The sequence below is a fragment of the Dichomitus squalens genome, assembly GCF_000275845.1.
Source record: "Dichomitus squalens LYAD-421 SS1 unplaced genomic scaffold DICSQscaffold_2, whole genome shotgun sequence".
NCBI classification, from domain to species: domain Eukaryota; kingdom Fungi; phylum Basidiomycota; class Agaricomycetes; order Polyporales; family Polyporaceae; genus Dichomitus; species Dichomitus squalens.
In genome coordinates, this window is record NW_006766884.1 from 1,544,357 (window position 1) to 1,558,428 (window position 14,072).

At 55.0% G+C, this 14,072-nt stretch overlaps 4 protein-coding genes across 4 annotated transcripts; 2 read left to right on the forward strand and 2 right to left on the reverse strand.

Moving 5' to 3' along the window:
• Positions 1 to 2,470: 2,470 nt before the first annotated feature.
• Positions 2,471 to 9,323, forward strand: DICSQDRAFT_98029 (phospholipase A-2-activating protein). The gene is made up of 34 exons (XM_007361361.1): positions 2,471 to 2,572; positions 2,625 to 2,802; positions 2,869 to 3,025; positions 3,076 to 3,179; positions 3,236 to 3,365; positions 3,423 to 3,562; positions 3,635 to 3,889; positions 3,946 to 4,004; positions 4,065 to 4,221; positions 4,277 to 4,423; positions 4,477 to 4,548; positions 4,601 to 4,782; positions 4,836 to 4,922; positions 4,977 to 5,154; positions 5,216 to 5,442; positions 5,513 to 5,592; positions 5,645 to 5,717; positions 5,768 to 5,833; positions 5,884 to 6,987; positions 7,048 to 7,115; positions 7,170 to 7,216; positions 7,272 to 7,358; positions 7,420 to 7,509; positions 7,572 to 7,651; positions 7,708 to 7,751; positions 7,801 to 7,892; positions 7,949 to 8,169; positions 8,322 to 8,343; positions 8,415 to 8,424; positions 8,491 to 8,539; positions 8,618 to 8,675; positions 8,729 to 8,754; positions 8,808 to 8,928; positions 9,031 to 9,323. Exons 1-19 carry the CDS (start codon positions 2,528 to 2,530, stop codon positions 6,022 to 6,024), a joined length of 2,478 nt encoding a protein of 825 aa, XP_007361423.1. The 5' UTR covers positions 2,471 to 2,527; the 3' UTR covers positions 6,025 to 6,987; positions 7,048 to 7,115; positions 7,170 to 7,216; positions 7,272 to 7,358; positions 7,420 to 7,509; positions 7,572 to 7,651; positions 7,708 to 7,751; positions 7,801 to 7,892; positions 7,949 to 8,169; positions 8,322 to 8,343; positions 8,415 to 8,424; positions 8,491 to 8,539; positions 8,618 to 8,675; positions 8,729 to 8,754; positions 8,808 to 8,928; positions 9,031 to 9,323.
• Positions 9,324 to 9,517: 194 nt separating this feature from the next.
• Positions 9,518 to 10,632, forward strand: DICSQDRAFT_48829 (uncharacterized protein; the record flags this gene model as incomplete). Its single annotated transcript, XM_007361362.1, has 8 exons — positions 9,518 to 9,656; positions 9,732 to 9,748; positions 9,804 to 9,812; positions 9,870 to 9,978; positions 10,063 to 10,220; positions 10,335 to 10,416; positions 10,482 to 10,526; positions 10,583 to 10,632. 8 exons carry the CDS (start codon positions 9,518 to 9,520, stop codon positions 10,630 to 10,632), a joined length of 609 nt encoding a protein of 202 aa, XP_007361424.1.
• Positions 10,633 to 10,761: 129 nt separating this feature from the next.
• Positions 10,762 to 11,741, reverse strand: DICSQDRAFT_98036 (phosphoglycerate mutase-like protein; the record flags this gene model as incomplete). The annotated part of the gene is made up of 4 exons (XM_007361363.1): positions 11,532 to 11,741; positions 11,373 to 11,441; positions 11,161 to 11,274; positions 10,762 to 11,049 (listed from the first exon to the last, which is right to left on the reverse strand). Exons 1-4 carry the CDS (start codon positions 11,721 to 11,723, stop codon positions 10,762 to 10,764), a joined length of 663 nt encoding a protein of 220 aa, XP_007361425.1. The 5' UTR covers positions 11,724 to 11,741.
• Positions 11,742 to 12,729: 988 nt separating this feature from the next.
• Positions 12,730 to 13,672, reverse strand: DICSQDRAFT_25565 (uncharacterized protein; the record flags this gene model as incomplete). Its single annotated transcript, XM_007361364.1, has 3 exons — positions 12,730 to 12,869; positions 13,165 to 13,300; positions 13,514 to 13,672. Coding segments are annotated over 3 exons (435 nt in total), but the record flags the coding sequence as incomplete, so codon positions are not given.
• Between the last annotated feature and the right edge of the window lie 400 nt (positions 13,673 to 14,072).

The window sequence follows — 14,072 nt, forward strand, 5'->3', positions numbered from 1 at the left end:
CCCACCATCAGGGCCTCAGCAACATCCACCTGCCACTCACGTGGCGCCTTCCCTCCCATTCTGTCGCGAAAGGTGTTTTCGAGCGCCTGGCGGGTCGCATGCGAGTCGTACCGCCGTGAGGCTTTTGCGGCTTGTCGCGCGGCTTGCAGGATTGCATACGAGTGGGCGTGGTCTTCTTCATGATGGGAGAGGAACTGAGGAGTTGAGATAGCCATGTAGTGTATTTAAGAGCAGCCAGGTATGATGGATTATGGGGGCATTGTGGCTAATACAGGAGGTGTAGCACAGGGTGAACATTGACAGCGGGCTGCCACATCGGGCACCAAGGGCGCACTCCGACTTTTTCGGACTGCCCCGACTGGGCGTCGGGATGTGACGCATGTCACCGATGGGGGAGTAACGGGGGTGATGCCACCAGACGTTCGAGTGTCCGGATACCTCCGATTTTTCGTATCCGCTTCACACTCCGAACGTCTGGTCACGAGACTATGATTTCTCTTGCGGCGCAGGTAGGCGGCCACCTCTCCCAAGCGGAGAACCAATAGCCCTCAATCTGGGACGTCGCCTTCAACAGATGCCATGCTAGTCTTGGTCGGAAGGCTGTTGCTCGTGAGACTTGCAGCCCGATCATAACACCGGCCGCGATACTGCTCCAATCTTGTGTGAACGAGAGCGAAGGTGCGAAAGCTGCGTTGCGGGTCAGCTCTCCACCCAATCGTGAGACATCTATTAGGTCCAGAGTGGCCGAAGACTGTAGGACTGGGCGACACTCCTGCCTTGCACAGACAGGGTGGCCGAGCGGACACACCTGGGATAGATCACCGAAGCTTCGCCTTCGGTTACGGCCAGCCTATGTCGCCGACAATGAAAGCAGCAGAGGGCGTTTAGCCAGCACCCTATACGTCGAGCCGCTTGCGGACTTACTGGTGTTCTAACACCTTGGGATCCGGTGGGACCGACTAGCGAGCGCGCCACGAGACCATCTCGAGGCTCGCGACCCCGAAATTGCGCCTCCACCCAGTCCGCTCCACACACTGAAACAACTACCGGGTATTTGAGTGTCCTCCAGCAGCCAGACTTCTCCATAAGTCCCATGGGTTCCAGGGAGGATACGGAGATCTTACGACTTCCTAATCGGGACTGGAGGTGTTGTGAACCCCTTGCGCTGCTCGCGGATGTTGTGGACTCACGGACTCTCCGCGTAGGTTTACTGGGTCTCCACTGGGCTATGATCAAGCCCCATTTGAAGGGAAGATCTAGGCACACCACCGCTCGTTAAGCAAGCTCGAAGCGATCGCGTAGTGCAGCGAACGTGAGACGTCGACGTCGACGCGCGTCGGGTCACGTCTTTTCGTTTACCTGGGTGAAGGTTCCTCTATAATTGTCGTGCCTGTGCCTCCAGCCCGATGCCTGCACGCTATTCCTGTTTCCGCGCAAGACTTGCATGATTCCAACGGGGGCAGTCAAATTGGTGAATATAGGACGAAGACTGAGTACTGAGTGAGGACCACGTTCACAAAGTACCAGGATTCGGGTAGCGGCCCTGTCCGCGAGAGCACATGTGGTCCATCGCCCTAAGATCAGAGATTCGCAACGGTCCATCATGGGCGAGTCTGGCAGCGTGCCCGGGCGCCCCCTTACAGCTGTCAGACAATCTCGCGGTTCTTTGTTTCACAGCATGTCGGAGGGCCCGTGTACTTGGAGTCGGTGTGAAGAACGGTGGTAAATGGGCCGTTCGCTTGCGTTGGTTAGCGCGATGTTTGCCGGTCTGTTGGGTCGAGGTTGTCCATCTAAGTATACCAAGATGGGAGCTCCACCTGGATCGGCGCCCAAGATCTTCGCATACACGCGGGTACTAAGTGGCCCTGCCCTAAATTACGCGAAGTGAAAAGTGCTGCGAACGATTGTTGCCAGTTTTCTTATCCCCTCATGATTTGGCGAGTCGCCACACTTCGATATCTTACGGGTGGCGGACTGCATCGTGAGGCACTCGCAGGAGATGAAGTAACTGGTGCAATGGCATAGACTTGCACCTCCGTATCTCCCTGGTTGCGCTGCTCACGTATCTGGGGCTCGTTAGCGTGGTGTACATTTCTTGATATTCTCTCTGGTTTGTTGCTACTGGATTCGGGTTTCGGAGTTGTCGGTATTAGTTGCTGTATAGTACTTGTAGATCCGAATGATCATTTTTTTCCGAGATGTCTGGCCTCGAAGGCGGCAAGGGAGCCAATGGAATGCACGGTCTGGTATAGACTCCCCGATATAGCGCGAGGAGTTGTGGGGGATGGACCGGTCTAGGCAGGCTACAGCAACGCGGGGCGGAGAAAGAGAGCGAGCAGCTGCAGGGCATTAATAATTCCAATGGCTGGCGGTCGGTTATCGAAAGTTCTCGGCTTGCCGGGTTCGCTGCGCCTCAATCCGACTTCGCGCTCCTCCGTATACCTCATCTGCCCCGAGCCCGTCTTGTCACGCCCGTTCTTTCTCTCCTTCCTTCACGACCGCACCGCGACCACCAGCCGCGCCATCGATGCCGTACAAGTTATCGGCCTCCCTCACCGCCCATTCCTCCGCTGTGCGTCGCTGAGCCTCCCCGATGTGCATTACGCAACGCTCACAAACCCTAGGTTAGGGCGGTCGCCTCCCCTACAAGCGATCTTATCCTCTCCGCCTCGCGCGATAGTACAGCGATATCATGGAATAGGACCGGAGACGCTTCCTTCGTGCAATCCTCCACCCTCCGTGCCGGCTCTCGATGGATCAACGCAGTGGCGTACCTCCCTCCTGCTCCCGGCGCGCCCGAAGGTATGTCCTAGCGTCCTTGTAGTGCTACCTACCTTGTCCTTACGCGCGGTTTGACGCGGGGCGCAGGGTACGCGATCACAGGAGGTCAGGACACGGTGATCAATGTATTCGCGTTGCCCAGTACGAAGGGCGAGCCCAACTTCTCGCTCCTAGGACACACGGATAATGTATGCGCGCTTCACGCCGCGGACGACGGGACGATTATTTCGGGCTCCTGGGATAAGTGGGTGTTTTCCATTCAGTGGCGGTTTGCTGCCATTCACGCTTCGGAAGCACGGCGAAGGTGTGGAAGGACTTCCAGCTGCTCTATGACCTCGTTGGACACCATCAATCCGTCTGGACAGTCCTGGCTATCGATGGCACGCAGTTTCTGACAGGTCTGTTCCTCTTCGCATCTCCCCGCGCGTGCGAATGTTTTGACCGCGGCACGAAGGTTCCGCGGACAACACCATCAAGCTTTGGAAGACGCACAAGAATGTCCGTACCTACCCTGGTCACACGCAGGCTGTACGAGGCCTGGCTTTGATCACCGACATCGGTTTCGCATCGTGTTCGAATGATAGGTACGCGTTCTCAGCAGCAGCCCTCCTGAGCCGGTCTAGACCCGTGTAAATTGGCAGCGAAATCCGAATCTGGACCATGGAAGGCGATTGCGTCTTTACGCTCTCAGGACACACATCCTTCGTCTACAGTGTCTCCGTTTTGCCAAATGGCGACATCATTTCTGGTGGCGAAGATCGCACCGTGCGCGTGTGGCGAGGTCAGTCCCGAGGACTTCCCGGACTTACAGCTGCAACTGACGCAAGCGGCATGTTACGCGTGCGACTCACAGATGGAGAGTGCCTGCAAACATTGGTTCATCCCGCCATCTCAGTTTGGGCAGTGTCGACGATGCCAAACGGCGATATCGTCACAGGTTGCAGTGACGGCGTTGTGCGTGTCTTCAGCGACCAAGAAGAGAGGTGGGCACCGGCCGACCAGCTGAAAGCGTACGACGACCTCGTCGCCGCGCAAGCGCTCCCAGCACAGCAGATCGGGGACGTCAAAAAGGACGAGTTGCCTGGTCCTGAAGCGTTGACGCAGCCAGGTGCGTCGGGGGTACGGTGCAGGTGCGTCGCGGATGGGGGGCTAACGGTCGTCCAGGGAAGAAACCGGGTGAGGTCAAAATGATTCGTCGGGGCGACAATGTGGAAGCCCACCAGGTACGCAATCTCCTGGTTGCTTTTCTCCAGTGAGTGAGTTGATTGTAACGCTGGTACCAGTGGGACAGCGCTTCGGGCTGGCAGAAGATTGGCGACGTCGTGGATGCCGTGGGCCCAGGTCGGAAACAGCTTTACGAAGGGAAGGAATACGACTACGTCTTCGACGTTGATGTGCAGGAAGGCGCGCCACCGCTCAAACTGCCGTACAACGCTAGCGGTACGTGTGCTTTCTCGATTCCAAGCTCTTCCAGTCGATTCATCTCCCGCAACAGAGAATCCCTACACTGCCGCGCAACGCTTTCTGCAGAACAACGACTTGCCATTGAGTTACCTTGACCAGGTCGTTCAGTTTATCGAGAAGAACACTGCAGGCGTGAGCATTGGTGGCGGCAACAATCAGTTGGTAGATCCATATACTGGTCAGTTTTCGATCGGTTAGTCTCCGTCGCCACCGGACTGACGGTTTGTTCAGGTGCCTCTCGGTACCAGGCAGCGCAAACTCCTTCAGCGGGCGCTGCCTCGGATTTCATGGACCCCTTCACTGGTACGAAACTTGAAACTACGTATATGTTGTCACCCTGAACGACGCTCGCCAGGTGCTTCACGGTATCGTGCCCTTGCACCTCCATCGGCTGCAACGCCGACGCATACCTCACCACCGCCAACATCTGTCCGCAGCGATCCTTGGACTGGAGCCTCGCGATACTCGGGCAGCACTACCTCACCAGTCTCGTCGCCTCAGCCACTTCAGGCACCCGCGGGGAACATCATCCCTGTGGTATGTTACTTGCCTTCTAGTATGGCTACACATCCTAAATGGGACCCTCACAGCGATCGCCGCTGTCTTTCCGTCAAGCGCATGTCACTGCGATGCAGGCGAAGCTGTATCAGTTTGACCAGGCGCTTCGAAACGAGATTGTGAGCACTCATCGTAATGGTGCTCGATGGCGATTAATTCTTTCCCGCGATCAGTCTACCGGATACCTCGCTATGTATCCCCAGGAACTTAACCTTATAGAGGAGACGTTCGCGTACCTGGCGCAAGCGGTGTCACACCCACTGGATCCTCCATCAAAGAAGCTAACACATAACCATATCGACGCCATTATCCAGCTTCTCGAACGGTGGCCACAGTCCCAGCTCTTCCCTCGTACGTAACATGGCCCCTCGCATTCGCTCTCGACAGGTGCTGATCACTTTCTGCTATGCAGTGATGGACCTAAGCCGTCTTGTACTAGCCTTCTGCCCTACCGCCTACGCTGACGCTGCCCTACGCGCACGATTTGTCGCGGCACTGTTCGGTGGTGCCCAGTGGAGCGATCCGTGGGTGTCGCCGCTGCCCAAGCCACGCGAGACCAATCTGCTGTTCCTGTTCCGTTCGTTGGCGAACATCTTCCAGGACGGAGTCGTGTTGGGCGACGGCGTCTGGGTGCAAGAGGTACGTTGTTCCATCAGCGCTATGCTTCGGAAGTTGCTCAAGCCCTGCGTTTCCTGCGTTTTCATGACAGACCCTTGATAAGATTGGCGGGGCGCCGTACATGGTGCTCACTAACTCGCTACGAGTATCTCTAGCGACCAATCTGTTCAAGTACGCGTCAACCCGCATGCGCGTGCCGGCCTATACTGACGAAGTGTTGCAGTCTTACGTGTACTGGTCTCAAGGAACCCTTGCCTAATGGCATTTGGGAACGGCTAATTGGCTTGGTGCTCGAGGTATGCATAGTTAGCGTCGTAACTGAGGTTTATTCTGATGTTGTTCACAGATCCTGGCTGCGGAAACTAGGGAAGCCGAGGCAGCATACAGGGCCTTGGTCGCTCTCGGCAACATTGTGGGTTGTTCTATGCGTCCATGTGAGACGTGTACTAATCAAAGTGACAGGCCTTCGCTGCAAAAGAGCAGTCTCGTCCACTAAGCGCCGAACAGACGGCTGTGGCCCGCAAAGTCTTGTCGTCACTTCCATCAACGTTCCCTGAGCCCCGTATCCAAGGCGTGACAAAAGAGATCTCCGCCCTGCTCTGACGCGGCTATCCAAGAACACATCCTTTTCTTGACTCTGAAGTTCCAATTGCAATCGTCAATCGCAGCCGCACTCATGGTGATATAGGAATGAATGTCTTACACGTGGTATTAGGTTTTGTCGGCGTCCGCTGCGTTGTTTCGGGCATCGGCTACGTTGCGTCCATTCGGTCGTCCGGAGGACGATCCTCTGGTCCCTGCTACGCTCCTCCCTCCCTCCCTTTCTCGCGCGGTGCGTGAAGCCGGCGGAGGCTATGAACTCATGCGGACTATATATCTCTAACTGTAGAACTCTGAACATCCACCACCAACTGTAGCCCTGTATTCCCCTTCCAAATTGCTCCTTATCTCTCATCTCGTTTACGCTCGGCTCAGAGCCCCGCAATGATTGATTTCTTCTTGTCATTGTCAGCACTGGTAGAGACTGTTCGGTATGGACAACTTATGGCGCTATTTCGTGTATTACTGGGCGTAGGAGACAAAGCAGTTCAACACTGAGTAGGTATGTCGGGACTTGTACTGGCTCAATCGCACGCGAGTATCGAACACGGTACACCAGGTAGAAAGGCAGACGTGTGTCAACAGTAATAGTCTGACTCACGATACTGTTGCTCGGTTATTGCATGGTCCATTTCGGAGGAAGCGGACGGTTAAATTAGATACGGAAGCGACTAGGCCGGCGCAACAAGGGTAGGCCGGCGGAAGGAGCCAAGTCGTCGGCTTGCCCTGGGAGTCCGGGGTAGGTACAGTAAGCACAGCACGGAGGTCGAGCAACAGAATCGAAGCGTCCGGAAGGAGAGAATAGGAGTGGGTATGGCGCATGCATGTACAAGAATGAATGGAGGCGGATATATGCGTGTTTGGTGTATACGCCGGATCAATCTGGCTGCCTGCGAATGGCTGTGGTGTCGCGGCGGAGTGTGCAGGCAGGTCTTGGCTCGTTACTGGCTATTTACGAGACCCAGACTAGAGGGCGATTGAAACTAGAGTTAGTAGGTGGCGGAATACCAGCACTAGTGCACGTACAGGCTAGTGCGATAACGAGGTAGAGGGTGATCAGCATGAGTCCTTCCATGTAGTTGGACTTGCCGTCCCTGCGAATGTGTTGTCAGCGGACATTTCCAAGGGTTACAGTGTGAAAGACGCACTGGATAAGGAAGTTTACGAGGAGCACAGACACGAAGAGCACGATGGTCTAGTAGCCAAGGTCAGCGAAGTGGGGAGAAGGCGGTGTACCTCGTGCAGCTCACCTCGAAGTCGGCGAAGAACAGGGTGAGGTCATGGTGAGTGATCCAGCCAACGATAACCAGCAGGGGCACAACAAATGCAGCAATTTGCTATGACGAAACGAGGTCAGCGTGCATTTGGGGTGTGGAACCTAGCAGTCAGTGCACCTACAATCGAGCTTCCGACGCAGATTCCGATGGTAAGCTCCATCTTGTTCTTCAATGCCATCCAAACCGAGGTAACGTGTTCAGCGGCATTTGCCTGGATCAGTCAAGCGGAAAGCCATTCAGTATGATCCACGCGGATGTCGAGAATAGGCGTACCACAATGGGAAGGAGGATCAAACCGATGAAGGGCTTCGGGATGTGGTAGCGCTCGGCGGTCTCCTCGATCGACGCAACCACTGAAGGAAACTGCTTCAGGACAAGATATGACACAAAAAGTGTAGACTGCACGCACAGTAGTCCGCGCAGAAGGAGGTGATAAGGGTGACCAACAGCAGCCTATGTGACACATGAGCATTTAGTGGGCGTGCTAGGAAGGAGAACGTACGCAGAGCCAGCAGCCAAGGTATTCATTTGAGGCTCTTCCTCCTCCTCTTCTACTATCGCATCTGCAACATACAAATCGGAGTGCGTCCGGAGCTGCAGGAGGTCAGAAACGAGGTCCTCCTATTCCATGACGTCATGCAAAGACGAACCTGGAAGATCAAGTACGCGATGTAGACGAAGAGCAGCAGAATGGCGGTCCCGCGGGAGATGATCTTCAGTCCGTAGTATGCGTCCGAATCTAAGCTGCCGAGACCTAATTCCATCTGCGCCTTATTGAAGGCATCGATGCCGGGAACGGCAATATCGGTAACATTAGTGTCCACTCCCCCATGCGACTTGGCGCTGTGGTATGCGGCAGGGATGACCAAGGCTATCAGAGTTCAGAACCACACGAGGCCACAATCGGTGCAGGGTTTGCAACGTGCGTCAGACGATAGGACGACAGGCACCGGATGTGTTCGAAACGTGGTGGCATAGTGGTCAGTTCCGTGCGTTCGGCAGAAGCGAGGCGGTGTGACGTACTAATGCAGGTCAGCGTCATAAGCTGGAGGTGTCAGCAAGGGTCCAGGGGAGAGATGTCAATGCAAAGACTGCATGCGATCGGCTCAGACGTACCGAGCTCGAGCTGCAAGGTTCGATTGGAAGGGGTTAGCTGGCGGGCAGTGCAGAGCTTGAGACAAGAGGTACTCACGCCTGCGCGGCAGTGACTTGGAAGTTGGACTCGTGGAACTTGAGCCCACCTGGGCGCGACGGGAGGAGAGGCGCACAGGTCAGAGGAGGGCAGGGATCTGGAATATGAGCGTTCATGCATCACGTACCAGCGAAGAAGGAACATCCGAGGACGAGGAGCAGGTTCGAGAGGATAGAGCCGAGCAGCTACGAGGCGCTTGAGCATCCTCGGAATCCACACCGTCCAACAAGGTACTCACCGAGGTTTGGACAATGCGAAGCTCGCCTGTATCACGGTTGAGTGAACGTCATAGGAGACAAGGTCCTGAAACCGCGAACCTTGGAGGAGAGCGGCAATGCCGACGATGATCTCAACCGCGTTCCCAAATGTCGCATTGAGCAGTCCGGACAAGGTTTGGCCAAGTTTTAAAGATAGTTGCTCTGTAGCAGTGCCAAGCAGCTATTAGAATGACAACATGCGCGCATTCGCGATGTTTCACGTCAATATGCAGGACGTCAACCACATGCGTCGCGGGAGAACGTTGGTTGATCTTTGACGTACAGCGGCCAGTGGCATGATCGCAATGAAGCTGAACGAGAAGCGGAGCGCAGCGTCCCAGTTTAATTGATGTGCGACGACACTGAGCGGGACAAAGAGAAGGAGGATGTTGAAGTACGAGCCAAAGACAAAGAACTTGTACGAGTGCAGCCACGACGGTTGGCCTTCTACGGACAGGGAGTCGGCGACGCGCGCGAAGAAGGGTTTTGGGTGGTGCGCGCCATTCCCGTTTTCAAGGAGAGGAGTCCGGTCGGTTACAGCAGACATATATGAAGCAGCGGTATGATATGTAGTACAGGACGGATCGTGCGAGCCACCCGAGACAAGAGCGGCTTTTGTAGGACGGTACTTGGCGCAGTGGCCTTCCGCCCGGCTTGGCATCGGCCACCGCGCAGAACATTTCTACGTAGAATGAGAATGAACAGCCCCAGATTACGTAATGCTCACCTACCTAGTACAGAGTATCCGCGCTCAGGCTATCCGCACTCCCATGGCGTCCACGCCCACAGCCCTCCTGTCTCCGGACGTTATCTCAAATGCCGCATCTCTCAATGTACATGATAGTGATGGAAAGGAGGTCTCCTTCGGCAGCCTCATCAAGGACCAGAAAACGATAGTGGTTTTCATCCGTCTGTACCCATTTCGGCGCCTGTCGCTCTGACATCATCGTTTTTGACGCTTAACTGCACGACTCTGTTCAACAGGTCACTTCTGGTGCGGCGTACGTAACATGCCCTCTACCACAGACGAATACACTAGCCTGACGCTGCAGCCAGATTTGCCAAGTATGAGTCGCTGACCACATCTGTGGCTCGGTCAGACCGCTCATTGGCCTGGATTAGCGATATGTCATGCAACTAGCCTCCGTGCGCAAGGAAGCCTTGGAAGAGGCTAATTCCCGCCTTGTGGTCATCGGTTGCGGTGACTGGAAGCTCATCAAGAATTATTGCGGTAAGGGCAAACAACTGCGTTCCCCATGGGTCATCGAATGCACAGCTTGAACCCCTATCTTCACCCGGACAAACGATCGGTCAGGCTTAACCGATTTCAAGGGCGGCTTGTACGCCGATCCCTCCCGCCAGTTGTACCATACCCTTGGGCTAGTTCAAAATCTGAGCCGCACCCCCACCGGCCAAGAGAAACGCAGTTATATCGGGAAAAGCGCACTAGGAAACGCGCTGTCTAGCATCTGGGTGCGTACGCAGCGAGCACTGCCTGTCCGCCATGGTGTATTCCCCACCCCAAGAGTACATTTCTTGGCGATCAAGTGAGACTAACCATGGCTATGTCCCGGCTCTTGGCTATAGGAGGGGCCCCTGAAGAACCCGCAGTTCCTCGGAAAACAAGGCAATATCTCTCAGCTTGGCGGTGACTTCATTTTCGGGCCAGGTGAGCGAATTCTATGCTAAGTGAAAGCTTCATCGGTCTGACTTCGCTTGGCCGCATGCTTGCAGGAGAATCGTGCTCTTATGCGTCCCGTATGAAGCATACTGAGGACCGTCAGTACATATCTCAGCTAGCGTTGTCGATAATCATTGTCGCTTCCTCTGCACAGATGTCGAAGTCGAAGAGCTGATGAAGCAAGCTGGCGTTGCATACCCTTGAAGCACGGTATTCTGATCTGACAATGTGTAATTGTAATACAATGCACCCGGGACCGGCCTCGTAGACATGAGTTCGCAGCCCCAACGCCGGCGCCGGCGTTTCCCTCTATGTCATAGCCGTACTAGCCCTTTAGTTCAGCCGTACGTCCGCATTGTGCTCTAATACGTCTCCGTCTAGATGTGTGGTATCCGCATAGCTAACCAGTACGCCCTTCCCAGTCTCATCTACGTCAATCACTGATATCGATGCATTGAAGCACCATCCAACGGCGACCCCTTCCGCGGCTTGCAGTTTCCGGCTTCCGATGAGATTCGTAATGAGACTCCCGATCAATCCGCCGTGAGACACGGCCAGGATATGAACGGGCTCGAAGTCCAGCCCGAGCAGTTCCTCGTCCGCCGCATCTCCGTTGAGCGCCTCGGTGTGCCCGTTCGCTCTCCCTGCGTCGCCTTTGGAACTCGTCTTCGCTGCGGCGATGCTGGAGCGCTTCTTCTTGAGTTCGGCGGCCTTGCGTTGGGCGTGCCGTACGACGGTGCTGTTCCACCATCCTACGCTGCGCGTCGTGAAATCAATGACGGGCTCGAGGTCCGGAGGCGGGTCGGTGCGCCTGGCGACGCTCCCCCCTTGCCATTCACCCATGTACTAGTGTTGCCAAGGACAGGCATACGTGGCGGATCCGCCAAAGATGGCTTCAGTCAGCGATATTGTTTGATGCTCTACAATTGAGGCGGGACACGCACCCGTTCCCGGAGAGCTTCCGTGGTTTCCAGCTGGACGTTCGGATGGCTCTCCAGTACAATTTCCGCAGTCTATACGTGCGCCACACCATAGATGACGCGGATATCTAAGATCAGCCCCGCTAGTACTGATCGGTCGTCGTATCTCGAACCCCGACCTACCTTCTTCGCCCGCTGCAAATCGCTGCTGTACGCCGCGCCGAACGGGACGTCCTCTAGAGCGTCTGCGGTGAGCCGCGCCTGGTTGATGCCCGCATCGTTGAGCACGGTGTCGAGCTGGCCCTGGATGATGCCCTGCCGATTGGCATCGGTCTCGCCGTGGCGGACGATGTAGACCTTGGCCACGACGGTCATCGATCGGTCGACGTCTTCGGGGAGGCGCTGTGCCTTCCCAGGTCGCGCTCAATATATAACCCGCGGCACAGTACTTGCTGTATGGAGGACGCCAGGAATCCCGATCTCTTCGGAGCGGTTTTGACAGAAGTTTAACATCGGGCCGGATGGTAGCGCGCTAGCGCTCAGACGTCGTAGTACGTACTAGATCCGAATCATGGCGGATTGCAATTGAACACACTGTCGTAGCGTCGTACAAGACCTCCCCAAGCAAGCAGAGTAGGATACATAGTCCCGATGCACAGCTGGCGACACGCGAGGCTGTATATCGCATAAAAACGTAGTTATCCGATGATTCAGAGGAATCTAACTAGACCTGTCACGCCCGCCCGTCCACCGTCAACCGCGTTCACTGTAGCCGTCCGAGGGGTAGTCGGTCTGTACTAGCTCTGACGAGCCTCTCGGGAACGTCTATCGAGTGATCGAGCTGTGCGCCTAGGGGAGCAAGGAAGGCCGACGTTGCACCGCCGTCTGCGTCGGTCCACAATTTGATCAAAAAACAGCGTGAATTCGAATCGGCTACATGCCAGTCAGACAGCGTTGAATCGTTGGAATCGGGCTGATATGGCCTAGATGCAGCTTCTCTGAGGTTCAGAATAAAATGAGAGACCAAGATCGACGTCATTCTGTTCTGAGTGTTGGCGCATCTGGTTCAGAGCGGTTGCAGCGGGAGATACATACGCGTCGGTAAATACAGTGATATATTGCACTGTCTCCTGTTGATAACGTCAGTCCTGATGCTGTGACGCTGCCAGAGTCCATGACGCTCATCTTTCCCAGCTACATACCTCATAGGTTCCTACGATGTGTAAAGTATTTAAAATGGTCCATATACTGCGATACCGTGACAGTTAGTACGAGTTTCGGCATGCTCGCGATTGTGGCTTCACATGAAATACAGAGAGCCTGTGCACATGGTTACCGACGTGGTTATTGTTAGCTGGGTGCATATGCGGAGCGTAACATTCCTAGACGTACCATCTCGTAACATCACCGTGGTCAATGAAGATGACAAATCGAGGCCACTCTGCTTTGCTAGTCGTACGATTCCGTACGTCTTCGTCCAGGTGATGCACAATACAAGAATATCTGATAGGATCAGACACCCTCGGCCAAGCACGGTTACTGGATATCTTAGTGAGCTAGAGGCCGACGCCGGGAACCGTGAAATTCTATTCCAGACACGTACAGCTGTGTAGATCATGAGCGGAGTATTGACCAGTATGCAGCGGCAACTCACTTCCTATCCAGAGCCACAGAGTAGTGATTGATTTCCACGCAGCTGCCCTCTGTAGAGAACCAAACCGGTCTCCCTTCCAAGTCCCGGTACTGAGTGTTGAGGCAGATCATTCATAGTGCGTCTGCGCTTAGCAGCAGCGCTGGATCACGAGCAACTCGAAACAACTTACGACGTAAGTTACGACTGGCACCAAAGACAGCGCCATGATGACACTTGTGATGTGCCAACCCCTGCCCGATAGCGCATATCCACGTAGAGCCGAGAAGACTAGGTTAGCCGCGGGAATGAGCGAGCACGTCTTCCACGGCATACGCAGCAGTACTCACTCGCCCATACCACATAAGACATGACCTCAAAACCTTGCGATAAGTGCATTAGAGCTCCACAACTAGCGAAGGGAAAGTATGCATCAGCTGAGGCAGTTAACGATCTTCCTGACCACCTACTCCTTACATGGCGAAGTGGTTAACTCTGAGGCTTCTTAAAGAGACGAGTTTTGAGACCAACTCACCTCCTTGTTGGCACCAATGGCCATAAACAAGTTAACGGTATATTGCCCAATCGCCAGATAACGATTTGAGACGTAGATCCACATTGCCGCAGACGTCTTCTGGCTCCATATCAGGCGAAGCTCTTGATCGAAGGTCAGGCAAGTATCATATACAAGAAGAGCTATGACACAGGATTGGGGTGAGCGTATAAACATCGCAGGAGGGAGCGGAACACGTACCAACTGCAGCAACATCGCAGTATATTTCCGTCCATCCCGAAAGCCTGTTCCGAAAATCAATGAAGGGGCAGCTTGAGTTGGAGGATGAAGTGCAGCTCACATCTTGGCGGCGGCACTAATCGAGGAAACGCCGCTTCTAGGGAGCGAGGGCGTGCTCCCTTAAAGCACACACTTGGAGAAAGTTGGGACACCAAATGGAGTCGCATGTCTCACCATGGATCATATGAGGCCTCAAGGTTCGGGCGAGCTGGAAACCGCTAGCGACTTTGATAGGCGTCCCGTCGAGGCTCCCCACCCCATCAGATACGGCATCCCGTAAGGACTCGGCCTATCACCCGCA

Excerpts from the sequence above, each read along its gene's own strand:
- DICSQDRAFT_98029 (XM_007361361.1), top strand. The coding sequence starts at position 2,528 with ATGCCGTACAAGTTATCGGCCTCCCTCACCGCCCATTCCTCCGCT. Across the intron at positions 2,803-2,868 it reads TGCTCCCGGCGCGCCCGAAG|GGTACGCGATCACAGGAGGT; the intron begins GTATGTCCTAGC and ends CGCGGGGCGCAG. Across the intron at positions 4,424-4,476 it reads GTTGGTAGATCCATATACTG|GTGCCTCTCGGTACCAGGCA; the intron begins GTCAGTTTTCGA and ends CGGTTTGTTCAG.